General features: G+C 44.4%; 1 protein-coding gene across 1 annotated transcript in view; it reads left to right on the forward strand.

Annotated features, from left to right (window-relative positions):
- The window catches only part of LOC129687634 (latent-transforming growth factor beta-binding protein 1-like), a 51969-nt gene extending 24716 nt beyond the window's left edge, over positions 1-27253 (forward strand). The window contains exon 3 of the mRNA XM_055622113.1: positions 26958-27253. Coding sequence (XP_055478088.1) covers positions 26958-27253 — 296 coding nt within the window. The remainder of the gene's footprint in view (positions 1-26957) is intronic.
- Positions 27254-27729: the final 476 nt, after the last annotated feature.

Below are 27729 nucleotides of genomic sequence, written 5' to 3' on the forward strand. Positions count from 1 at the left end.
CCCAGAACTTGTTAAGCACTACAGGACATAAACCATGGTCCCATGTGACCTCTTCACTCGCTCTTAGTATTCACTCACAAACACCTGCAGTTACACCAGGTTCCAGCCAGCACATTTTAAAATGCATCTTTGTTTTCTAGAATTGGGTTAATTATGATTTTTGCTCCATTATATATTATCAGGATCACTTGGAGATAAACAGAGGAGTCTAATGTCTTGAATAGATTTTTTTTTTCTCTCTTGAGTTACAGTTGTGTAATTGAACTCAGTAAATCTTACGCCATAATTGCTGCCTAAATTGTCTAAATATTAGGATAGCTTTTGGCAGTTTTGGAAAGTTTGACAACCACACAGACGTTTATGATAAGGATAAGGGTTTGGGTTCAGAGGATGAAGTCATTGGCTTCTTCCATTATTCTTTCATTATTGCACAACTTTAAGGTTGAGCGATAGATGTGTGCTTGGATAAATGATGGGGGGAGTGGTAAGGCTTCCACAGACTGTTTTCTGTTGTTAGAGCATACCAGTCATTTTCAGAGGGCACCTATACCAGAAAGAAGGTGGCTTCAGAAGACTGGAGGTATCCTAAGAAGACTGTGATCTCATTTAGCAGCCTTGTGCTTCTTCCAGCCCAGGAATCCTCCTCCAGGCTCCTACACTACAGAGACATTTAATCTGGCTTAGGATCCTTCCAGGAACAGGTACCCTTCAACACCCCTTTTCTTTCTTGAATAACTTTAATTATGAAAAATAACATGGATTTTTCTTGAGCTTAACTGTGCTTTCTTAAAACTTAAAACAACAACAACAACAACAACAACAAAAAACCCCAAAACAATCCTTTAAGCTTTTTGGTCTCTACCTGACGGAAAAAAACAGTAGTGGTGGTTAGTTATAATAGTCAGCTTGACACAGCCAAGGGTCACCTGGAAAAAGCCTCACACTGAAAAATTGTCTACACTGGGTTGGGCTATAGGCATGTTTTAAGATAAATTGCCCTGTAAAGGCCCAACCTACTGTGGGTGGCACCATTCCCTAGGCAGAGAGTTCTGAACTGTGTGAGTGAAGAGACCGAGATGGGTACCAGCAAGTGAGCATGCATGCATTCATTTCCCCCTGCTTTTGGCTTTGGATGTGATATGACTTGTTGCTTCAAAATTCCTGCCACTGTGGCTTCGTTGCAACAATGCCTTCTAACCTGGATTTGTAAACTAAAACAAACCCTTTCTCCCCTAACATTTTTTTTTGGGGGGGGGAGTGGGGTGGGCATCAGGGCATTTTATCACACAATCAGAAATAAAACTAGAATAACAGTGGTCATGCTCATCACGAATTCTCTAATGCACTGGCAGAGGCAGGGTGATTCCATGTGCTTTTTGACTTGTGTTGTCGAAGTGTAATTCTTACAGTGTGTGATCTTTACAGTGCTGGCTCAAGGCAGCAAGAATTTGTGGGGTGTAGGGAAGGTGCCCTCCTCATTGCTATGGTGAAAGAAGGGTGGTTTCTGCCAGCTAGTGGCGTGCTGCTGTGGGAAATGGATCTGGAACACGCAGGTGCCATCGGTGTTCAAAGGAGAGAGAACCATGCCAATTTCAGCCGCATTAGAAACATCCCACTGTTAGGAGGTGTTGGCACAGGTAGGCAGGATTGCTATTTTTGCAGGCTGGGCCTAGGAGAAAGCTACTGCAGTCAGAGACCAATGTGTTCAAAAGTCCGGCGATGGGAAGGAAGCATGACGGTATCCATAAGGGGGGTGGTGGGAGATTCATGTTGGCTCAGCTTCTAGTGTCTGGGAAGGTGAAGGAAATGGACACAACAAGCTCATTGCTCAGGCCAGCTTGGTTCATGGCCTTGGGTCCAGCTACTTGCTGATTTCCACTGTAAGAACAGAGCCTTGGGTTCCCCAATCTGAAAGTGGTGATCCATGTCCGTCCAGCAGATTCCACAGTTGAAGTGAGGATCCTATCCCACGACCTCACCTTCAGTAGAGGATTGAAAACTAATGGGGAGTTGTTATCACTGAGTTTGTCGGCTCAGGGAGGAAGGAGGCAGGCCGCAGTAACTCCTGCTCTAGGGTGTTGCCATGACGTGTGGATGTGAACGCGTCCCTGTCCTGCAGGCTCGTGTGTCTGAGCCGTAGGCCCGTCAGTGGTGCTGTTGTGGAACGTGAACCCTTTGGGGAGTGCGGCCAGACGAAGCGGGTTTCTGGGGCTTGGTTTCTGAGGGTTATATAACGAAACCTGTCTAGCTCAAGCCCCCACCCCACCCCAGCATCCCGATCTACCAAAATGTGAGGAAGTTATGTCGCAAACTCCTGCCCCCATGGTGGAAGCTGCCCTCTGCTATGGGAGCCTTACCCTGCGAGCCCCAGCCAATCCTTCCTTTCCTAAGTCCCTTCTGCCAGGCAATAACAGTGGGAAAAGCAGCTGGTATAGATGCAGAGTAATTGGTAGAGGGATAGTGGCAGAGGCGGCTTTCCTGCGGGGGAAGGGAGGCTGGCCATGGCTGTGGGGAGTGTCAGAGGGGCCACACCGATGGAGCGGGTCAGGTTAGCAGGACTGGAAGCAGATTTAAAATCTAGAGGAGTAAGAGGAGATAGGTCACCTCAGGTTTTTATAGGGGACAGGAGAATTGGGCAAGAATGGTAAGTTCAGGATCAGGCATGTTGAGGAAGCAGGTGGTGGAAAAATTTCATGCACAGAGAGCCTACAACAGCTGGGAGCGGGAGGCTGGACTTGAGGAGTGAACGTGAAGGCTCAGCATGGAGAGAATTGCTCAATATAGGCCCTTAGCTCGGAACACAGGCCAGAATGTGCAAAGGCTGATGGGGATTGCATAGATCCCGCGACCTAGCTCGGGTAGGTGGAAAAGGAGCCAGTGTCAAACTAGGCTTTTCTTAAGGCAAAAGGAGGGAACTCATGAGAAGTAGTGACAGGAAAAGTGGAAGGCACACCCTGACACAAGTTTTAGAGTATCTTAGAGTTGTCAGGAGACAAAAAGCTTGACATTGCTTTACACACACACACACACACACACACACACACACACGCACGCACAAAGTCAATCCAAACACCCTCCATTACGGAGACCTGTTGATTTCCTCAGAAGAGGATTTCCTTCAGGAAATCCTCTGCCCTTCCAGGAAAATGTGTTTATATTTAGAAGGTTTTGAGAGAATGCCTATTGTTAAATTTTCATTTGACTGGGTTATCATTTGGAGGCTGTGAAAATGCTGTGATGCCCGTGTGTCAGTTGTGATGAGGGGGCTTCTTTTCTTGCTGAGAACCGTTAGGTTCTGTCTTTGGTGAGTGTTTCTTTCTGGCTCCATGACCGTGGGAACCTGGTGAGGGCTGGGAGGAATCACATGGTAGACTTGGTCTGACTCTCTGACCAATGAGAAAACGGAGGCTGAGAGCAAGTGGCACTGACTCAGTGTCACATAGCTCATAAGAAGAAGAGCCTGTTCTGAAAGGACCTCATCCATTCTCCACAGACCAGGTCCTCTTGGTTTGTCCAAGACAAAGACTCCCAACAGGAGAGGAACATTTGACTACAGAGCTTTGCTGAGGGAAAGAGCAGTCGGACCTTACTGAGGACTGCAGCGTCCCTGTGATTCCTTAGCAGACCTTCCTAACGAGCGTTTCTTTTGGAGGAAGGAGCTAAAACACCAGGAAGGAAACCATCATCATTGGAGGTCTCTATTGAGCATTAGCAGCCTTGAGCATTCACGAAGGACTGATGGCACTTCCATATCACAGTCTGTGGTCAAGGGAAGCCAGAGCAGAAACTTGAGAGCAGGGACCCTGGAGGAGCTCTGCTCACTCTCAGGCTGTGGCTCAGTTAACTTTCTTACACAGCTCAAGATCCGCTGCTCGGGAATGTGCTGCACAAAGTGGACTGAGTCCTCCTCCATCTTCTGTCAGTCAAGACAGTATTTCACAGACATGCTCACGGGCCAGTCTGATTTGAGCGGTTGTATATTTGAGACTCACTTCTCGGATGGCTAGAGGCAGTGTCAAGTTGACCATTAAAACTGAGTGGGCTAGTGAGAAAGCCAGGAAATGGTAGAATTAGGACTACACTCATTCATTTTACCCTAGAACCTGCACATGTATCGTCTAGTTTTTACTCAATGAATCTGTTGAGAAGAATATTTTTTTCTTTAATCCTCAGTTCTCAGAAACTCATTGAGTTAGCCTCTTTGTGTGGGGGGTATACCCTTGCTTTAGTGTTGTTCCAAAGTGCCTAGGAGATGTCGTGGGGAAATGCTCCCCAAACTGCTAGGAACTGCTATGCTCCCATCTATGCATAGCCTCCATCTTCTGGGAGCTTGTCCCTGTGCCTGGGGTGGAAGTAAGAGTGGGCATTTCTCCCAGTGCCAAGGTGATGATGTGCTACTGGTCTCTTTGGGATTCCTGACTCGAGTGAAGGCTAATCTCCAGTGTCCAACCCCCCCAAACTGTCCAGCTTCATGATTATTGATAACTCTCCCGTATTCCTGATATTTACCGTGTGTCAGCCTTCTGCTAACAATGCTGTATACCATCTCTCCTGTGTCCCCAACAGTCTGTAAAGGAGGCATTATTTCCCCTAGTTATAGATGAGAAAATTGTGACTTACTGAGTCCAGCCACTGGGGCTGACCAACAAGTTTAAGTTTCTCAGGTGATTCAAAGAAACCATGAGATCCTTGGCCCAAGTATTAAGCCCCTTTCAGTGTGAAAGGGGTCTATGTCTGGAGACACACAATGCCTTGCTTTTTTCCTTCCCACTCCTCCACCATCCCAGAATATGACCCCCAAACATCAAGAGGATCTTTGTATTTACAGAGGGAGAGAGAGAGAGAGAGAGAGACAGAGAGAGAGAGAGAGAGATGGAAATAGAGAGAGAGAATATGAATGAGAATGAATGAACATATGAGTAAGAAAACAAGTGAGAGCCAGGGTACACAGTCTGGGGACATGGGAACTGGAGAGGTAAGTTGGGATTGGCGCTCGGTCCCTGTAAGCTACCTGCCATTCACGGCCTTGTTTCTGCAGAAAAGTGCACTACTTATCCCGTGGACCCTGTCAGAATGGGTTGTGGCTGTGCAAGGGTCTGGCTGTGGCTTTTTATTGTTCAGGGTCATCAGTATGTGACAAGCTTAGATAGGCAAATACGCCATATTTCCTAAAACAAATACTGAATGGATAAAGGCGACCTATATTTCCGCCTATGTAAGGGACTCTGTTCCTTGCAGCTTGGCTCCCCCACATAAGGTTTAAGTTCTCCTATGGCCAAGTACGTTCAGCAGTAAAGGCCTTTGCTGGTGCAGTCAGACGCTGCCAACAGGGTGGTCAGGTCCTGCAGCAGTCGCTGGTGGAAAGTCCTCTCTGAACCTTTCTCTAGTTGTTGAGTGTTTTGACCAGGCAAATGACCATAATGATGGTCAGTTTGCAGGACAGTGGATCTGGAAAAGTATGTTAAGTGAGGCGATCTAAACTCAGAAAGACAAAAACTCCATGTTCTCTTTCATAGGAGGCTCCTAGCCATAGTGTGTGTATGTGTGTGTAAATGTAATAAAGCCTAACAAACTAGAAAGGAGAGCAAGGAAGGTAAAAGTAAGTGAGGATGAAGGAGAGAGGGTCGGCAGAGACATGAGAAAGGAGAGGAGGCTGGGGTCATGGGTTACAAAGTGGGGACATCAGGGTAACAAGTGTGCAGGAGGCAATGGGGGAAAAGGAGAGTCTATTTGACATATTTAAAAAATCCCATAACCATACTGAGTATCTTGTATACTAATTTAAAACACTAATTAGCAAAAACCGAATGTAGCGGTTTAGCTCCTCGGTGGAGTATGTTTGGTTTCAGCTCTCAGCAGCCCTCGTTGTCTACTCTTGAATAAGTACAGAATAAGTCTGTAATCAGCTCATTGCATTTGTGCAGGTGACGAGGCAGTTTCAGTGTCCCACTGAAAGAGAAGGTTTGCTAACAGTTCAGTAGGGTGGGGTGGGGAAAATCCCCTTCTCCTTTTCTGCCTGAGAGGCTGGGTCTGGAGTTAGGGTATATGAGAATGGGGTATGTGCCTCCAGGACGGTGTGAACTCAGGTGTGAACCTGTGATTCTGACTCCAAAGCTTGTGTTCCTCAGTAGCACATACTGTCACATCCTCTGTGGTAGTTTGAACAAAAATGGGCCCTTTAGGCTCATAGGGAGTGGCACCTGTCAGGTGTGGTCTTGTTGGAGTAGGTGTGACCTTGTTGGAAGAAGTGTGCCAGTACAGGTGGGCTTTGAGGTTTCAGAAGCTCAAGCAAGGGCCAGTGGCTCATTCTCTCTTCCTGTAGTCCGTGGATCTGGATGTAGAACTCTTGGCTTCTTCTCCAGCATCATGTCTGCCTGTGTGCTGCCATGCTTCCCGCCATGATGATAACGTGCTTTACTTTGTAAGAGTTCCCATGGTCATGGTGTCTCTTCACAGCAATAGAAACCCTAACTAAGACATCCTCCGAGCCATGCAGCCAGGTGGTGAAGGAGCATGGAACAGAGTCTCTGGAAGGAGAAGTTTCAAGAATGAGTATACTGACTCATTGAACGAGAAATCACAGTGTGGTAGAACTATCTTCAAACTGTGGAAAGGAGAGGAGTGGATGAAAACTATGAGAAGACAGATTTCAACTCAGGCAAAAGAAACATCTTTGATGAATGAATGAGCCATTCCAAGATAAACTGGGCTGTTTGGAAGTCCTTATCCTTGTTTTAAGTGCTTGTTTTGAACAGAGTTATTTGGCGGGGGGTGGAATTTTAATCCTTGGATGAGCTTGTACTCATTTTGAGAGCCTATTTGTTGTTTGCCAAAACTTTTCCTGGGAAGACACTGCACACATTTCTTTTCACCACAGATAGAGAGCCCACGACAGACCAAAGTACAGATACCACCAAAGTCTAATTTTGTGAACCAGTGAGTTTTATTGGGGTTACGTACTGAGGGCTATAGATGAGGAGTAACTTCCAGGAGCAGAAATGACTCACAGACAGCTGTACCACTAAAGCCCACCCTAGCACAGGTGACAGCTTACAAAAACTGGGAACACGGAGCACATTGCACACCCTCCAAGCAGGCCAACATGTCAGAGAGTGTCTTTCCGAGTGACTCTGATCTATACTTTCAAGGCAGCTGGTCTGGTCTCAGGCGTCATGTATCTGGTAGTCTTCTTTTCTGCTTGGCTTGTTGGAGAATGTTCTTTGCCTCTTGGCTTCTTTAGTTTTAGAGGGAGGGCCTAGTGAATCTGGTCAGTTTCAGGGACTTCCTGAGCTCTTTTGAGTTGTTTAACCACTTGCTTAAGGAGCTGCCCAGCAGGATGGAATGTTTTGGTCTCAGGAGAAGCTGTTACCCAACAGCATTTGCCACAGCTGGACCAGTCTGTACATGGTCTTATAGACATATATGAACTTTAAGGTAAGCTGTTTGATGGACTCATTGTACACGGGCATGATGTGCTTTACAAAGCAGCTTTATTGAGGCTTCACAATATCCATGTTGTGCAGCGTACAACCACATTAACTCTAGCTCTAGGAGATCTGATAACCTCCTTTTGTTCTCTGAGGTTATCTAGCATACATATGCACAGGTACAGTATACTTGGACATTCACACAGATATTCATTAATAGATAAATCTTAAAAAACAGATTTATCGAGATATAATTCATAATGCACTCAATTCACCTACTTAGAGTACGCTTAGGGTATCAAGCTAAAATGGTGGCTGGATATATTTATGTATGATGAAGCTCTATAGATTGTATAAAATAGCACAGGCCATGGCTAGTATTATCAAATTTTAGAAAGCTGCATTTATACTGGGTCATATTTAGTGCCTGAAAACACAAATATGTGGAACCCGTGTTGGGGATTCTTGAATTTATTAATCGCATCTGTGATTGTCCGGGGCTTCAGTTCTCTTCTACATGGATCTCTCTACATGGATGCTTGGTGTGTTTTTTTTTTATTTATTTATTTTATTTTACTTTTTATGACATGGGAACCCCTGAGGAAGCAACATAAGTGTTATTGCTTGACCTTAATGCCTTGGCTCACAGGTTCACAGGGCCCCTCTGCATTTCATTGGTTGGAGCAATCCCTGCCCATCTCAGAGTCAACAGTGGGGACCTGAGCTCTGCCTTTTGATGGAGGGCATAGAAGACACTGCCAAGAGGACATGGAGTTAGATGAATTTGTCTTTACAGACTAGTGGTTCCCAAAAAACTGCCATGATCTATTTCTCTTCTTTTCACTCCACAGAAGCCTGCTCCAAATCATGTCACCAACAAATCATGACAATAACAGGGAGAAATGGAAGAGGAAAAAGGTTGCCGGGAATCCATGATCTGTAGGGGCTTTTGGGTGGATTCTTGAGTAGCCAGTTTGACAGTTGGTTGTGAGGCCCATGATTAATGATGTAGCCCTTATGGCCTCATTAAATCTTCACTTACAGAATCATTGTATGGAATTTCCTTGTTTTCTTTCCCCTAATTACATCCTCCAGTTGCAAACTGGGGACAGCTTAGCAGTTTTACATTGTGAGAAAACAAACAAGATTACTGTTAAGTACAAACTACTTAGGGCTTATTTTCAAGGATAAAGAGTTACTTAGATTACAAGTTTAAAAACTCCCTTGACTATTCATTTTCTCGGAAAACATAAAAATATAAAAAAAATTGGGAATTGTGAGAACATCATTATTGAGCTCATCATCAGCTATTGTTTAAAAAGCCTGGTATGATGAGTTAGGGCAGTAATTTATTTTGGGGCTGGCAGCTCCCAGCAGAAAGGTAGTTGGTGGTGGCATTTGCTCTTAATAGTTATTTAAACTTCTGTTTGTATACTGATTATATACTGTTTTAGATAGACTGCCTAGCTAGGAAGCCTCATGGGTCCAGCTCTGGGGTTTAGTACATGCCCCTACCTCAGGCTTTTTACGTGAGTGCTAGGGACTTGAACTCAGGACCTCATGCTTGCAACAACATGCACTTTACCTGCTGAGCCATCTCCCCAGCCCTTCAAACAACATAAGCACACACGGAAAGTCAGACTGTTATGGAGGAAAGAGCATGCAATTTATTTACATTTTTACACACGTGAAACACTAATTCTACTACTGAGCTACACCCCCAGCCCTAGAAGGAACATTTTAAACTCATGTATTTACTAGGATAATTTCTCTATTTATAAAAATGTCAGAGACAAGAAAATCCGTTGTAAAATTTAATTTTATGGATTATTGTTTTGAAAGGAGGGATTTGCTTATTCCTTTCAGCTCTGCCCTCACAGGCCTGGGAGTCTACAGTTTTGTTTTAGTTTTAATTTCTGGAAATGGTTAGGTTACATTTCACAGCAGTGGGTCAGAGCCAGAGGGTTAGCTGCTTACAAGTAATTCTCTGCCCTGCGTTTCCCTTCCATTTGGAGGAGTGACCTCGGATTTCACTTGAGGCGTCAACTGTTGGCCTGCCCAGTGGAAGAGTCTCATGGTCACAGTCCTTGGGGCTGTGTCCAGGGCTGCCCAGTGTATGTGTTCACTAGCGATACTGGGCATCAGTGACCTTTGGAAACATTTTTATTTTAGTGAGGAAAAGCCTTGGCACAGCATGGATGGCATTTCTTCCACACTGTTCCATCGGAAGTCATATAATACGGCTATTAATTTACCTTCAGGAATGCTGTCAGGACGACTCAAGTGGTGGTTTAGAAAGGTTCTGACTTAGCCATTTTTCTAAATTCACTTGTGAAGATCAGTCTGGAAATGTCTCAAGTCTGAGGAAGATCATAGAATGTTTTTTCTTCCTCTTCCTCTTCTTCTTTTTTCTTTCTAGCTCTGTGTAGCCTGCTGGCATTTTACATTTTACTGAGGACAGCTTTACTCTGAAATGATTGAGTGTGGGAAAGACACAACAGTAGCTAAGTGGGTTTGGTTCAATGGGGAAGGCTGTTTTTGGTTAGTGTAACATTCCAGTAGTTGAAATAAAAGATTGTTTCAAAAAAGGGGCTTCTCTCTCCAGAGCTCCCTCACATGGTGTGCTAGGGTGTGGCCGGATGAATGGGGGTGGGGCATAATGACTGACACCTGTCTGGTGCTGCCCTGAGCCAGCGATTATCCTAAGTGTTTTGCATATGCTAATGAGTCTACACAGAAGCCCTCACTTTATTCTTCCCATTTTATAGATCGAAGAACTGAGGCACCACAATAATAGAACCAGTCTCCAGTCTGTGTTGGAGATCTGGCTTCTGTGGAATATGGCTTTTAATTGCCATGACCCTCCCTAAACAGAAGAAGCTACCTTTTATTTTCTCTCAGTTTCTTTTCCCCCTCACTCTATCTTAAACCAAGTTTCAGAGTTTTGATTCTCAAGTTGGTAGTCATTTCAGTCTTATAAAAGTTATTTTGATTGCTTTAATTAAAAAAAAAAAAAGGTATGCCTTGTTTAACGATTGTGGTTGCTGAAAGTAGAAGAAGCCAGCTTTTTAGGCCCAGCAAATGGCTCAGTGGAATTTTCCGTTCAACTTGATGAGCTGAATTTGATCTCCAGGGCCCACACCGTTGAAGGAGAGAACCTGTTCCAACAAAGTGTCCTCTGAAATCCACATGTGTATTGTGTCATGTTCATGTGTGCATGAGCATGTACACAGTCACGTAACGTGTTATGTACAAACATGCACACTAATGCTATATAAATAAAATAGGAAGAAGCCTGCTTTTTGAATAAATTATACAAGCAGATAACAATGCTAGACTTACTAACCAGTCATGGTAGATGAAGAATTGCTTTCAGAGTAAAAATAACGTGTCTTAAAGTAGCGTAGTCGTTGTAAAGTCTAGTGTAAGTCATTCTAGCTCCCACATTGTTTATATTGTATAACCTAGAGTCTTTAAAACCTGAAGTATGTTTAAGCTAGCATTTTAAGTGAGTTAAAGCTTTTTGAAAATGGAATGTTGATTTTTGCTTCACTGTAACAGTTATAACAAACCATTAGAAAATCTGCAAAGTGTAATATAACTTAAACAGAAGTTAATAAATAATGTAATTTTGCTGTCATGGCTAATCATTCATGTTAACATTTGAGTATATTTTCTTTCCACCTGTATTTGTGCTTCATCGGCGGTTTTGATTATCTTCTAGGATGCTGTTCCCAGCACAAGGGCAAAGGCAGCCACTTGCCGCTCCATCCCTGTGGAGCTTTATCACAGTGACTGAGTAAAAATGTGACAGTGTCAGCGAGGGAATAGTGTCTGGAAGAAAAAAGTGAGGGAGAGGAGGATAGAGGCAGAGGGTTGATGTTTTAGAGAACATCTTTCTGGGTAATCGAGGCAAGCCCAGGGCCTGGGAACTGGCATGGAAGCTGGTGTGATAGCAGTGATGTCTTGGGGAGAACCAGACCAAGCTGGCCTGCTGTGGTTACATTTTACAGGAGGGTTCTGAGCGGAGAGTCGTCTGGTTTTGCTTTAAGCGTGCTCCCTCTGGCTGTCCTTGGAAGAACAGAAATAGGGGACAGGGCTGCCAGAGAAGGGTTTGTGGGTGGCAGTGAGAAAAATGGTCAGATTCAAATTATATTTAAAGACAGGATTTAGAGGATGGATTTAATGTCTGTTGTGAGGAAAAGAGAAGCCAAAAATGATAATAACTTGGTATTACATGTTAAAATGTTACTTTCTTCATATCTTGAAATCCTAACCCCCAGTAGCTCAGAGATTGTTGTCTGTGGACCGAGGGCCAGTGTAGGTGTAATTAGCTAAGACAAGGTCATATTATCCTGCAGCCAGTGAGAGTTGTGGGTGGGGCTAATCCATTGTGCCTCAGCCCTGAAAGCAGTGGTTTTCTATCTTACTAGTGCTCCTACCCTTTAATACAGTTCCTCATGGTGCGGTTAGCCCAACCATAAAATCATTTCATTGCTACTTCATAACTATAATTTTGCTACTGTTATGAATCATGATGTAAATGCAGAATATCTAATATGCAACCCTCAAAGGGGTTGTGACCCACAGGTTGAGAGGCACTGCCTTAAAGAAAGAAGATATTTAGGTACAGGAACAAACAGTCATATGGAGATGAGAATCATACCATCTGCAAGCTGAGAAATTCCAGAAACTGAAAGGGGAATGGCGTATTCATTCTCCCAGATATCAGAGGACACCAGCCCCTCTGATACCCTGACCGTAGACTTGTGGCCTCTGGAACTGTGTGTCAGTATGCTTCTGTTGCTTAAGCTACCTGGCTGGTGGGTTTGTTATAGTGGGTCCCACATATGGGTACACTGGGCTCCTGTGAGTGTGTGTGTGTGTGTGTGTGTGTGTGTGTGAAGAGTGGGCTATTCAGGAAGAAGGATACTAGGAAGCAAGTCTTGTTTGAAGCAGAGAGAGGAGCCAGAAAATACGCCATGGTTGAGAATGTTGTCCTGGATGCAGGACATGGTGGTGTAGGTGTGAGCGTTGGACACGGAGGTCTGCAGTTTAAGTGAGAGGACACAGCCTATCATCTAACTCGGGTCACAGGCTAAGTGAGGTCGGTGTCCGTGAGGAAGGCAGCCTGGGAACTGTAACATGTAGAGGTTGGGAAGAGAGAGAAAGAGAGAGAGAGAGAGAGAGAGAGAGAGAGAGAAGAGAGGAGCCAGAAGAGTCTGGGGAGGATTCAGTGAGAAGGTGAGAAGGTGGGTGTCAGTTATGGCATCTCAGTAGTAAAAGGAAGGGAGTGATGAGGACGAGGGATAGGTCCATCGTGGCCCGCACTGCTGATGCTAAGAAGGGAGGGGACTAAAAGTCCCCACTGGATTTGGCAGCCTGAGTGTCACCAACTACTCAGACAAGATCACATTCATCAGGGAGGTGGAGGTACAAGCCTGATTGGCAGGAGATCAGGAAAAAGTAGGAACTTCAAAACAAAGTTGGCATTACACCATAAGTGCTGTTTCATGTCCTTGGAAGTTCTTTAAACATTGCTTTTAATGATGGTATCACATTCCAGGATTCTTATCTGTTCTCTATTGGTCCTATGAGTAGAATGTTTGCAATTTTTGCGCCATATTGATTGCAGAACTGCAGTGGGCTTATTTGAACATCATAAGATCTCCTACATTAGGAATGCTATAGTTCAGTGGGATGTTTGATTTAGGGTTTAATCCTAAAATGGTTGCAATGGATATCTCTCACTGGACATTTCTCTTTTACATGTTATTTAATTGACTAGGACACACAGAAGACCTCTGGATGGGAGCAAGTCTGAGAGGGATCACAAAGTGAGACAGAAAGCCAGAGGTTCAGGAGGAGCTCAGCAACCCACTCTGTGGGAGGTAACTTGGATCCCTAGATGACTACTTCATTTCTTCTCAGGGCAGTGCTCCCTCCACCCCCCGTGGCTTAATACCTCCACTCACCCTCCACTACTCTGGACATCTTTGCACCAAGCCCCAGGCTTCGAACAGGAACCTTTGGAGGATGAACTCATATCACATCGGGGCTCCAGGGAAGACCACACTTGGAACAGGGTCTTTTAAGATGTGTTTAGTTAAGGAGAGGTCAATAGGGCAGACCTTGATCCAGTATTAATAGTGCCTTTCCAAGAGAAAATTTAGTCAGAGGTGCCAAGGAATGATTACATGACAGCACAGGGAGAAGATGGCTGCCTGCAAGAGAAGGATGGAGGCCACAAGAGATCAGCTTTAATGCTGGGGTTCACGTTCTGTTTCTCTCTCTCCTTGTTTGTCTCTGAAGTTCATGGTCTCAGAGGCATCTTCCCCAACTCCATGAATCCCCTGGAAATCCACAGTGCACCCTGTTCTCTATGATTATCAGTTGTTGTTACTTCTCATTGGTTGTCTAGTCTGGGCTGTAAGGGGTGTGTTTTCCTGCTTCTGGTTCTGTCCCTGGGGTATGTGGCAGTGTCCAGTGGAACGGAGGGCAGACTTCTTGCTCAGTGCTTTGCTGAAGGGACAGGGGAAACTTGCCTAAAGGTATGGGGCTGAAGGAGGAGGCCCATCAGATTCAGGCCTGTGCTTGTCCTCACCTGATGCACACACATCACCCCGCCTTCTCACGAATAGATGAGCTTGTGCAGGGAGGTGGACAGGTCACACTTGTAGGTTTTTGGTCCTTGGCTCGCTCCCTCTAAGAATTCCTTGCATCTTTTCTTTTACGATGATCTCCTTTAGATTTTATTTTAGTTAAAGTGTGCATGTGTGTGTGCACATGGTGGTCAAAGGAGGACATTGGGTGTCCTGTCCTATCGCTCTGCCCTTGACAGTGTTTTTCACTGGACCTGGGGGACCCCCTCCCCCGCCACACACACACTACTCTAGCCTTTGCCCCTCACCTTGCTCTGGGATTACAGGCACATGGGACCACACCCAGGCTTTTATGTGGGTAGCAGTGATTTGACTCATGATGTTATGCATGGAGTAAGCACTCTTACCCACAGATTCATGTCCCTGACCGGCCTCCATTATTATCTTAATATAATAACTCACAGATAGTGATTCATTGTCAAATTAAGGACCTCTTGTATATATATGGATTTGTGTGTGTCATGTGTGCTTGTACCTGCGGAAGCCAGGAGAGGGTGTTGGGCCTTTTGGAGCTGGAAGCACAGGCAGTTGTGAGCTGCCTTTTGCAGGTGTTGGGTCCTCTTCAACAAGCACTCTAAATCTCCTAATTTCCAGCTCCATGTAGTGATTAATAATTTTTTTTGTGTGTATTGGACTCTGGTTTTCTGCAAAACAGTTCTCCATCTTTTTTACCCAAAATTCATGGCTTAAAGCTAGCATTTAATAGGGGGGCTCAATGTTCAGACAATGAATGCAGATAGTATGGACGGTATTAAAACAAGCTTAAAGATTATTTAAAAGTTTTCTGTCTTCTCCCTAGACATCCAGAATGATTTTTATGCACATCATTATTGAAGTCTGTAAACTCCAAAATCGTTAGGTTCTTGCTTTAACCAGCTATGTACCAGCATTTACTACCGTGAAAGCACAAAGTAAATTTATTCCATTAATGGTAAAAGGAAAAACCTTGGGTAGGTTTAATCTTTGCTTCATTGATCAAAGAATGACTCACAAATCAGGCAGTCCCCAGGGAGCACAGCTGAGAACTCCTGCCTTCAATGTGGGCAGGTGACATTTCTGGACAGTACAGTTGAATTGGCTTCAGCCTGGCACTGTACCTCACTTGAGTTCGCTGCCTGTGACCGAAGCTCAGCTGCTGCCACTGACTGACACTCAGCCCTTTGTCACTGGACACTCCCAAGAAGGATTTTGGCTAGTTGCCATTCAGGTTGACTAACCCTGATCCATAATGCTTGCATTTGGATTTTTTTTTCTGGATTTTGTTATATCTGCATAGGAAGAATGGAGTGTCTTCTGGCCTGGACTCAAGTCCGAGGATGGATTTTACTGAAGTTTCACGTATGCGTTACATTCGTTGCCTGAAAGTTGTACTATGCGATTATTTTTCATACACCCCTGGTTCCATCGATCATACGGCATCAGATGTAGAGTTTTCTGCTTGTGGTATCATGCTGGTACTTTAACAGTTTGGGATTTTAGAGCCTCCATGTTTTTGGAGTGTTTGGGGATTTGGGGATAGAGTGCTTGTCTGTATTAAGATTGCTTGCCAAGTGAAGATGCTCTGGCCAGTGAGCTTAACTTGTAGGTATTTGAGAAGTGGCTGAGCAAATAGTGAAATTCCACTGCACATGAGTATCTCCCAACACTTTTAAAGCTCATATTATGCTACAGTTCTGATTTTGAATGGCTTCGTGCTAGCAGTATTTTGCTCAACCTTTTGCAATTCCTTTGAAGTCTTTGTTGGTGTTAATAACACTGCTGAGGATACCAGAACATAGGAATAGTCACGGTAATTTTCCTCTTACATTGTTAGGTTACATGTCTAGACATTAGGCTGTGACACACGTGAAACATACTGCCAAGCTGCCAGGATGGGAGTGACGGCTCACCAGTACGGTGCCTACTGTGGAAGCATGAGGTACTGCGTTTGGATTCCCAGCACTCATGTGAAAGCTGGATGGGATAGCACAGGTCTCTAATCCCAGTGCTGGGAATGGAGTGGGATGACCCAGGCAGACGGAATCCTGGAGCTCATTGGCCTGCCAGCCTAGCCCAGAGCACGAGTTCCAGGTTCAGTGACAGAACTTGTCTCAAAAAATGAGAGGAACAATCAAGGAAGATGCCCGGGGTTGACACTCACATATGCACACATGCTCACACCCATACAAGCACAAGCTTCCATTCACAAACACACATATGACGGGGGAGAAAAAGGATGTAGTACCTCTCACAACAGCACCTCTTCCTGACACTTTACGTGTGAAATGTAGCCAGTGTTCCTTCCTTAGTTGAACTTCTTAGGGTGATGTCATTGGTTTGGACGGTACCCACAGGTTTATTTGGTACTCGCATTTTCCCCTTTGTTTTAATTTAATTCCCTCTATCTCTTCCTCCCTCTTTTCTTCCCTTCCTCCCTCTCTCCCTCCCTCTCTTCCTTCTTTCTTTCCATATGACAAAGTCTCACGGTGTAGCTCTGGCTGGCCCCGAACGAACTTGCTGTGGTAGACCAGGCCGACCTCAAATACAGAGATCTTACCTGCCTTGAAGGGAACCTGCATAGCTCTGAGGACAATGGCCACATGGGGACTGGTAGTGACATAAAAGCACCAAACTCCTGAAGGAGGTTGAACTCACAGAGGTCCACCTGCCTCTGCCCCTGCTGGCATTAAAGGCCTCTGCCACCAAGCATGGGTCTTTCTTTTTTTTAAGAAATGAGTTTGGTCTAACTTTGTTAAATATAATATTTACTATTATCTTTCTAACAGTATTTTCTGAAAATTGCTTTCTGGTTTATTTCCCTGCTTTTACTATTTTTTTTTTAAGATTTATTTTATTTATTATTTTTACAATATTCTGCCCAAATGTGTGCCTGCACGCCAGAAGAGGGCACCAGATCTCATTGTAGATGATTGTGAGCCACCATGTGGTTGCTGGGAATTGAACTCAGGACCTTTGGAGAACAGCTTAACCTCTAGGCCATCTCTCTAGCACCCCCTTTGCTATCTTTAAAGAGTATATATAGTCTAAACTGCAGAATTTAACTCACCCCTGCCCGTGAGCAGCTGTTACTTAAAAACAAGCTTTATGAAACAGTAACAATAAATCCAGAAAGAGCCTAGATAACTGTATTGTTTTTCATTATGCAACATGATTTAATTTTGTTATTTTTTGTGGGTGATTTTTACAGTTCTTGGTGGTGTCAGGAAGGATAATCTCAGCCCAGTTAACTACCCATTTTAAAATAAATCAAACGCTCCTGCTGAGCTCAGGGTAGAGAACCGGAGGCCTTTCACAGCACTTGGGGGCTGCTGGGTGACATGAAGGCAGCCTCCTGAAAGAGGCTCTGCAATTCTGCACACGGCCTTGGAGGCTTGCACCCCAAGACTTGTGCCGCACTCAACCACCAACTTGGTGAAGTTGTTGCTTAGACTGGCAGACCATGTGGATGTTGAAAGTCAGGAAAGTCTGAGATGTTTCAGTCTGACTTAGAGAGAGGCGAGCATAATGACAGCAGACAGAATGATGACACAGTCTGTGTGACAGACAGACACATACATACAGCCTCGAGTACTTCAGATGGATTTTCACACTGATGACAAAACTCCATAGAGTCGACTCAGGGCTTGATGAAACGTGGTCCTTCTTTCCAGAATATTCAGTTATGTGGAATTCCTCATTATGGCAGAGGACTGGCTAGAGCAGTCATTGGGAGGTTATGATGTTAATATTTTCTCTTTAGGGATTGAGGAGGAGGCTCACCCAGGGCTGTTTACAAGGAAATCACATTATTTATTTGGGTTTGGTACGGGTGAAGTTAGATCAGTCTTCAACTTGTGACCTTACTGTATGATTCTCGTGATCTGATACTCCTTCGTGTTGACTAACTTCAAAGGGCAGCTGGGCAGGGTCCCGAAGCCACACAGGGAACAACTTCTCACCTGCTGTCTTAGATCACTGAAGGCACAGCTCAGCTCACATTTCTACCCAGGACATATGCGGCAGACATGCTGCAACTTGTTTGGAGAGAAAGGCAAGGGGCAGGGAGTCACAGTGAGCCGTGTGGGCTGTGGCAGGCTTTAAATATAACCAACGGTTATGCTTTTAGATGAGAAGCAGAGGAGGCTGGGATTCAGGGCATGGGTCGCTTCCTAAAAATAAAGTCACTGAACTTTGAGAGAACTTTAGGATTAGCTTTGTCAACCCGGAGTAGCTGCCAGTGGAGAGAAATTTGAAACTGTTTACCATTTGGGCCCAAAATGGAGCATTGATCCAGTTGTGACTGATTCAAATGACAAATCAAATGACAAATGCAAGGCCAGCCTGGAGCATGAGGATGGACGAACTTTTGCAGCCCACCCTGCTCACCTAGATCTTGGCAATGGTGGTACTCTGCAAGCCCCGAGTTCATTTTGTCTTGGTGGCAATTTCTGCCAGCTGTGACGGACCTCACTATAGTATCAATCCTTTACCTTGTTCCCAGTTGCCTTTTGTTTGGTAATTAAAACACTTACTTTTTTTTTTTAAAGTAGAAAAATATAAAAGGTTTAACAGCAAACATCCACATATCTATTACCTATAGTCAATACATGTCTTATTATATTTGATACTCATTCTTAAATTAATTGTGTGTGTGTGTGTGTGTGTGTGTGTATGTGTGTGTATGTTCACTCGAGTCCAGGAGGCTTGGAGGACAGAAGAGGGATCAGAGCCCCCGGAACTGAGGTTACAGATGGTTTTGAGTGGCCTGACGTAGGTGCAGGGGGCTGAACTCAGGTCATCTGTAAGAGCAGGGTGTGCTTTCAACCACAGGGACATTGCTTCAGTACCTCCTCTTTCTTTTTTTTTAAGAAAAGTCATTTGAGCCAACTATGGTACACATCTGTAGTGATGACGCACATCTGTAATATCAACCCTCAGGAGGCTAAGGCTGGAGGAACGTGGGATCCAACTTGGGCTATATTGCAAAGAACAAAGAACAAAACGACAAACAAACAAATGGCAAACCCTGAACAAAACCGTAAGATGAAATTCCCAGAAAAAGACCTATGTTTTCTTCTGGTATTACTTCCCTTCCTTCCCAGAGAGGACAGTGTCATAAACTTAGTGTGATGCCAACAGATATGCCAAACTTTCTGACATTGAAATATGACATTGCCGTTTACAAAGTTTAAACTTTGGAATTATAAAAGTGAACAGAAATTGAAAAACAATCTTAGCATGCTTTAAGTAACTTCAAAGCTCTGTGTTGAGCTGCATGCTGGTTGCATGTGGCCCAGGGGCTGCAGGTTGGACACAAGTCTGGCAGGCTTACATTGCTTCCACAAACGCACATGGCGTTATTTTAAAGTTCAACTGGGAAGTTACAACATGATCATGTAATTAAAAAAGTAGCATCCTGGGATTGAGGATGCCTCAGTGAGTAAGGATGCTTGCTGGACAAGTGTGAAGAGCTTAGCACAGATTCTCAGCATCCATGTAGCAGCCAGGCATGGCCTGTGTGCCTGTGGCCGCAGAGTTGGGAAATGAAGACAAGTAGATCCCTGGAGCTTGTTGGTCATCAGCCTAGTGAGATGGCAAGCTTCGGTTCAGTGAGAGACCCCGCCTCAAAGGAATAAGGCAATGGAGAGTGGTGGGGAAAGACATCACCCTTAGCTCTCGCTGACCTTCCTTATCAGGTATGACAGTTTGTAGATTTTCCAGTAATTCGTATATATAAACTAGAGACTACAAGTGATGATTAATTTGTGTCTTGTATTCTGGCATGATACATAAGACTTTTTCCTGTTTTTGCTTTGTCACATTGCCTGGACCCTGTTAGGGGTTAGGATGAACATTTAGGCTTGTTTCCAGCATTGATAGGAATGCTTCTGCAATGTGCTTATAATATTTGCTGAGGATCTTGGTATGTTGTTTGTGGGATTTGCTGTAGATACTGTTTAGCAGAATAAGGAAATCCCTGTGTATTCAAAGTTGGCAAGCAGTTTTTATTTGTTGTTATGAGTAAGTCATGGATATTACTGGAAGCTTTTCTGCATTCCTTGAGTCAAATTCTCATCATCTTTTTTTTTAATATGGGGAATTACATTGTTTGGTCTGCTAACAGTAGGGCCATTCTTATGTTTCTAGAACCAATTTCATTTGCTTTTCTGCTTCTGAAAGATTGGCATGTTTGATCTATCAACAATTCATTTAGATATTTGCATCTATGTTTACTTTGTATATATTTTCATTTTCCCGTGGGAGGTACTCTTGTCTACTTTCATGTTGAGATACTGATTCCTTCACTTCATACTCCCTCCCTCCTCCATCTCTTTTTTTTTTTTTTTTTTTTCTTTTAACAGGGTCTTGCATTGTGGTTCAGGATAGCCCTGAACTTGATGTGTAACCAACTCTTGCTTTGAACCTGGAGCAATCCTCTTGCCTTACTGTATACTGTCCTTTTCAAAGGAGTTTATTTCTGGATTTTCATTTCATGTCCTGATTCCAGTACCTCAGAAGTGGATCTGCATCCTAGAGCATCCTAGAGGAAATCTGGAATTTTCCACATCCAGGTCCTGATGTGGCTATTCTGGCCTCACCCTGTATCAGGTGATGGATGGAGATCCATTTGCAGGCCTTTTTGTGTGTCTCTGTGAAGGTCCCTTTTCTCCAGTCTTTGCTTTGTGCATTCCAGCTGCTCCACCTTCTGAGGTGGGCTCTGCCCTTCTGCAGGGCAGAGCTATCATTCTCCCGAGGCAGAATTCCTAGAGTGCTACCTGAAGGAGGTCTCTGACAGTAGCATTCTTTTTTCTGCTCCACCCCTCACCCCTTTCAGGATTCAGGCTTGTGTTCTTGCTTGTCCAGGATGGCACAGCAGAGGGTTTAGATCTTATATTCAGCCTTCTAAGGCTTGTCATTTCACCACAGCAGAAGGTCTGATTCTGTATCCTGGGCTCACCAACTTCTATGTCCTGAGTGCTGAGATTAAGGCATGCATCACCACAATGGCTTTAGAAACTTTATTTATTTTTTTCTTTTTCTAAAGTAGAAGCAAACACTATGCTTTCTTGAATTTTGAGAAGGCATCTTACCCCCCTCCCCCCATAGGATCATAGTACTTTATTCACCACAGGTTTTTCTTTCTATTTCTAGTTTATTCCAACAAACTGTATATCTCTTAGTAGCTCTCTTCTCTTCTCTTCTCTCCTCCACTCCCCCCTCCTCTCCCCTCCCCTCCCCTCCCTCCCTCCCCTTCTTTCCTCTTCTCTTTTTTCTTCCTCTATTGTATCTGCGTTTCTTAGCCTGACTCCTTAAGGTCAGAACTTAAGGGACTGAGTTGTGTTAGAACTTCGGGGACTTCTCCCAGCTCTTCCAGCCCACTGCAGTGATCTTTTCCTTTGTCCTTCACTACTTTGCTTCCCTCCTCATAGTTCTTCCAGGTACAGGGGCTAACTATCATAGGCCTTGGACTTTCGAATGTTAATTTGATGGGCCAGCATCTGCTTTGAAAGACAGGAGATTATTTGATTGAGAGCCATACAAACCAAGGCCAGAAGTGAAGACATTATTATGCAATGGAGTTGGAGTAGTCTTTTTTCCAGAGATATTTTTTTCTTGTCAGTATCAGGTAAAGGCTCTCGGATGACCTGAGCTCCACTCCTGGGATCCACATGGAGGAAGGAGAGAACCCACTCATGAAGCTGCCTTTTGACCTCCATGCATGTATTACAGTGTCTGTACATGCACATTCATGAACATAAAATAAATAAATAATAAATAAATAAATGTATGTTAAAAAAGAAACCACTTTGTTAACATTGTAGTGGTCCACATAATTCAACACGATGGCTATAATTAAAGGGCAACATAAAACAAATGCTTTGGTCCTACTAAAGAATTCAATAGTACAAAAGCAGTTATGATATGAAACTAACAAACTTTCAGTTTGAGGACTAGAGAGCCGGGGGTTGGGTAGATGACTCAGTGGGTACAACGCATATGGCGCTAAGGTCAGACTCCCCCCAAACTTATGTAAGATTCGGGTGCAGTGGTTTGTTTGCAGTCCTGTACTTCAGGGAAATGCAGAGAAAGGCAGATCTCTGGGGCTTGCTGGCCAGCCAGTTCGGTGGAAACAGTGAGCTGCAGCTTCAGTGAGAGACTCCATCTCAAATATAAGGTCAGGAGAGGCGAAAGAAGTGAAGTCACCCTCTGGCTTACACACACACACACACACACACACACACACACACACATACACACACACACACACATACAGGTGAGCACACTGGCACACCCAGGACCACAGACACATGTATACCACACACAGACTTACACAGAGAGTACACAGGAGTCCTCAAAACCTTCCTGGTGGCTTAGAATTTCCAAATGCCGTGTGCCCGTGTTTCCCACATGGGAGGCGTGAACCAGTCATCTTAGTCCCCGGAGGTCAGGCTCCAGGTTCATAGGTGCAGTCCCCGGCAGCCCAGGGTTGTGTATTTCCAGAGAGTTCTCCAGGAATGTTTCTGTGCATTGTATAGTGCTGTCCTCCAAGCAAAATATGGTTGTTCCTTAGAGACCATCCTGGTCTGGTTTCTCGATGTTCCCTCATAGAAGAGGAGGTAAGGAGGGTCCCCTTATCCCAGGGTCTGGCCACCCCTCTCATTCATTTGCGTGCAATTCTAATTGCATGTGCTCTTGGCATCTCTGGGGGTGCTAGAGCACATAGGCTGGGAGGGGTTAATGAAGAAGCCATCATCCAGGCCGGGTGAAGACAGAGGCCCTCGGAGTCATGCAGGGTCCTGTGAACAACTTCTCACCGTGCTCTAAGTAAATACAGTGAACTCATTGGTGTCCCGGGTTGAACTTCTGTGTAATCGTCCTTTTGTTTGTGGTTTGGACAATGTTAGGAGTGGGTAGACATGGGTGGCTCACGTCTCGGCAGGGAAGGCATTCTCGTAACATGGATACTTCTGTCCTGGGCACCAGAATTTGACAACCACTCTTTCCCCTGAAATATGAGTAGCACTGTGCAAATGGTGAAGGAAAAAAAAGCACAATGAAGTGTGATCGGAGGGCACGAGTTTGGCATTGTCCTGTCAAATGAGGGGCTTGGGGCCTGTATTGGGCATTAGGGACATCTGTCCCTGCTGCCCCAGTTCAAGATAACCCCTGCTGCATTCTCCAATGGACTCCTGTCCCAGCCTTGGTTGGACAACTGAAATATTTTCTTCTTTTTCAAAAATTTACTGCAGAAGGACAGTTTTGGAGATACTTATTGTAATATATGGAATATTCTTTTTCTTCTAATTGGAATTATTTTTGAAATTTTATTGTTTTCTTTGTGTATGTGTGTGTAGATGTATTCAAGGCTAGAAGTCAAAGTTGAGTGTAGTCCTCTGTTGCACCCCAACTTATTGTTTTGAGATCGTCTCCTGTGGAATCTGGAGCTTACCAGTTTGACAAGGCTAGCTGGCCAGTAAGACCTAGGAAATCCTCCCATTTCTACCTCACCAATACTGAGATTATAACACCATGTCTGATATTTTAATATGGGTAGTAAGGATCTGAATTCAGGTCCTTACACTTGCATATCAGGTACTTTAGCAAATGAGTCATCTCCCTAGCCTAAAGTTTTAATTTGTGTGTGTGTGTGTTTTAAAATTACCTTCTCTTTGTTTTTTTATTACATATAAAAATTGAAAAACAAATTACTTCCATTTTACATTCTAATCCATTTATGTTTTCCTAAAGACAGTTTCCTGTGTCACTGTAAGTGCAGCATTGGGTGATTTCTGTCCTTGGCCTTGCCCTGGGTACCAGCTCCTGCAAGCTATGTCATGCAGCCTGCCTGAGAGATTAGTAGCTATTTGCAGGACACCTTGGGAGGAAAGAGGAGCGGAAATCATTCTCAGATGTTAGACTGAAACATGTTCCTAATTGAAAGCATGAAGAGAATGCATACATGAAAGTGCCTGGGGGCTGATCTCTGGCAGATGCACCTGGTGAAAAGCCTGGTCCAGTACTCACTCCTGTCTGCTTCTGCTCACTTGGGTGGAGCCCATTCAGCCCTGTGACATTCCCTAAATAGTGGCCGGGGAAGAGCTTGGAGCCCAGCATCTCAGCTCAGTCAGTGAGATATTGACAAGTTGGCCTCCTGAGTAACTCAAGAAGTGCCTGGCTTTTGAATTTGAATTCTAGAAGCCTAATAAAGGAATGGCTCCTGGGGACCATTTTAGAGCTAGAAGCTATAGCAATCCCACTGTCCTGAAATACTCATTGGCACCCGACCAAGGTTAACTGATGTAAGTCATGTCATCTACAAAGCTAATTCCATCTTTAATTTTTTTTTTCTCCTCAGCTGTGTTGAAAAATGATGCCTGGTATTCTGATACTCAAGGGCCATTTCTTATTTGTTATAACTAATAGTAGTTATATCTTAGTATGATGAGAAAAGCATTTTTTTCCTAAGGAAAACTAATAGATTTCAAGGCTGTTAGATGTTGGACATTTGGTTCTTCATAACCAAGTCTCCTGTGGTTCATGTGTGCTGGCTAGTTTTATGTCATCTTGACTCAAACTAGAGTCATCTCAGAACACAGAACCTCAGTAGAGAAAATGCCTCTGGAAGGTTGGGTTGCAAGCAGTAGGGCATTTTCTTTATTAGTGTTTGTTGGGAGAAGGTCCAGCCCGTTGTGGGTGGTGCCATCCCTGGGCTGGTGGTCCTGGGTTATATAAGAAAGCAGGCTGAGCAAACCATGAGGAGCAAGCCAGTAAGCAGCATCCTTCCATGGCTTCTGCATCAGTTCCTGCCTCCAGATTTCTGCCCCGTGTGAGTTCCTGTCCTGACTTCCCTCAGTGATGGACAGTGATGGGGAAGTGTAAACCAAGTAAATCCTGCCCAACTTGCTCTTGGTAATGGTGTTTCACTGTAGCAATAGTAACCCTAAGACATAATGTCTCTCTTCTCTTTTGGAACTGTTCAGTGGACTGAACTGAATCAGCACTGGCTAGGAAATTTGGTAGCGTGTTCTCAGGACGAAGAGTGTAAGTCTGAAGCTGACTATCAGCAAAGGGGCAGCAGATAAAAGATTTACGACAAATACAGAAGGGTCTGGCTGGAACCTGCCAGCAACCTGTGGCGTTACATAATGCAGTTCAAGTCAGTGACCTCAAAACTCCCAGGATCCCTCACCCATGTTCAGATCCACCAACACTGACCATGGCCCAGCTAGCTTTAGAACTCTGCCTGGCCACAAACCTGGGGTCTGGTGATTCAGAGTTTAGATATCCTGGAAGACAGAGGATGAGGAACTTGATCCTTGTTGGGTACGTCTCAGTGGCATAGTGCTCACTGCCTGTTTGTACCACCTTGTACTGCTGGTCAGCCACCTTATTGCCATCATTTTTTCTAGGCAAAAACAGTGAGCTGGACCAGATAGTTAAGTCTCTGAAAAGTTTTGACAGGCAGCCCATGAATGTGTGGAAGAAGTCTTTTCTAGGGGTTAGAGATTGTTTGTGGTTAAGTCCTGGCAAAAGTACTTAAATATTTTAAAATTTTAATATTAAATGTAAAGGCCAGGGGAGATGTCTCAGTGGCTAAGGCATCTTCTGTGTAAACATGAAGCCCCGAGTTTGGCTGTCCAGCCCGTGATAAGGTCATGGGCTTCTGTGATACCATCCCAGTTCCCACAAAGAAGGGTAGAGTCGGGAGTCTTTAGATGTTGCTAGTAAAGACGATAGCTTCTAGGCTCAGTGAAGATACTATCAAAAAACAATTGAGAAAGATATACCAGTGTTACTCTCTGTTCTTCATAGGCATACAATGCTTTTATAACACACATGTGCACACACGAAAATATACCTATACATATGTGTGTGGACCATACGTGTATGGACACACACACACACACACACACACACACACACACTTACTCTAAATTCAAGCCACAGAGTATAACTTAAAAGCAATGCCAGGATATGTCTTAGCTAGGGTTTTTACTGCCGTGAGGAGGTACCATGACCACGGCAACTCTAACAAAGGCAAACACTTAGTTGGGTCTGGCTTACAGTTTGGAGGCTTAGTCCATTATCATCATGGTGGGAAGCATGGTGGCATGCAGGCAGACATGGTGCTGGAGAGGTAGCTGAGAGCTGTACATCGGATCGGCAGGCTGCAGGAAGAGAGAGTGACACTGGGCCTGGTTTAAAACATCTGACACCTCCAAGCTCACCTGCAGTGACGCACCACCTCTACTCCAATAAGGCCACACCTCCTAATAGTGCCGCTCTCTATGGGCTTATGAGGACCATTTTCATTCAAACCAACACAGGAGACTTTAAGGTGCTTTTTTAAAAACCTGTCTTGTATTTTTGGGAAGACAGTTACAATACAATGTTTAAGAATGATGCTTTTGACACCGGCTCACTTGGATTCAAATGCCAACTCTTCTATTTCCTAATGATTTGTTTGATCTTTGTTCAGCCACTTAAACTTTGCATTTACCAATGGAATGGGCATAATAAAATATGTACTAAAACTGTTTCCAGGGATTATATCAACATGTATACGATAGAGATGTTCACTCACGTATATATGATATATAAAGATATCTGTGTGACAGGTACTTTTCATATATATATGAGTGAACATATATATCAACCATCATATATGTGAATGCACGTATAGATGATAGCATACATATACATGTATATATATATATGAAAAGTACCTATCACATAGGTGGCCACTGATAGGTATTAGCTATCACCATCACCATAGTCATCATGCTTTCCTTGGGGGAACATCCAGTATCACTGTTTACCCTTTGGAGGAAATAGTGAAGTCTGCTGTGCTTTTCTTCAAAACCACGTCTTCTCTTGTCTCCTGCAGCAAGCTGTGTTCCGCCATGCCAGAATGAAGGGATGTGTCTCCGGCCTCAGCTCTGTGTGTGTAAGCCAGGGACAAAGGGCAAAGCCTGCGAGGTCACAGCCGCCCAGGACACTGTGTCACCAGTCTTCGGAGGACAGAATCCTGGGTCCTCTTGGGTCGCTCCTGAGCAAGCAGCAAAGCGTACTTCAAGCAAGAAGGCAGACACATTACCAAGGGTCAGTCCAGTGGCCCAGATGACCTTGACCCTTAAGCCGAAGCCATCAGTGGGACTCCCCCAGCAGATACGTTCTCAGTGAGTGTTTTCACCTTGCTTCTAGCCTAGATGCATATTAGCCACTCTTGAACATGCTGCTCTGAACTGCTCTCGGCCCATTTGCAGAGATCTCTCGGACAATAATATCCTTCTTCCTTCTCAAGAGTTTCCATGTCAGACTCATGTATCAAGTCTCTTAAAGATACTTATTTGATGAATGACTTTACCTTAGTGTAAACCACAGTGGGGCTAGGATTATAGGGATCAGGGCTGGAAGGGAATAGTAAACATACTGGTTTGATTGTGGAGCTGTAAATTTAAAAATTCTTTTCTGGGGTCTGGAGAGATGGCTCCTCAGTTAAGAGCACAGGCTGCTCTTCCAGAGGACTTATTGGCTTAACTCTCGCACCTACATGTTGGCTCACAACTGTCTGTAACTCTAGTTCCAGGGGATCTGCTGCCTTTTTCTAGCCTCTGCAGATGCTAGGCATGCACATTAAACAGGCGTGCATGCATGCA

Source organism: Psammomys obesus, unplaced genomic scaffold (assembly GCF_907164565.1).
Source record: "Psammomys obesus unplaced genomic scaffold, mPsaObe1.curated_primary_1811, whole genome shotgun sequence".
Taxonomy (NCBI): Eukaryota; Metazoa; Chordata; class Mammalia; order Rodentia; family Muridae; genus Psammomys; species Psammomys obesus.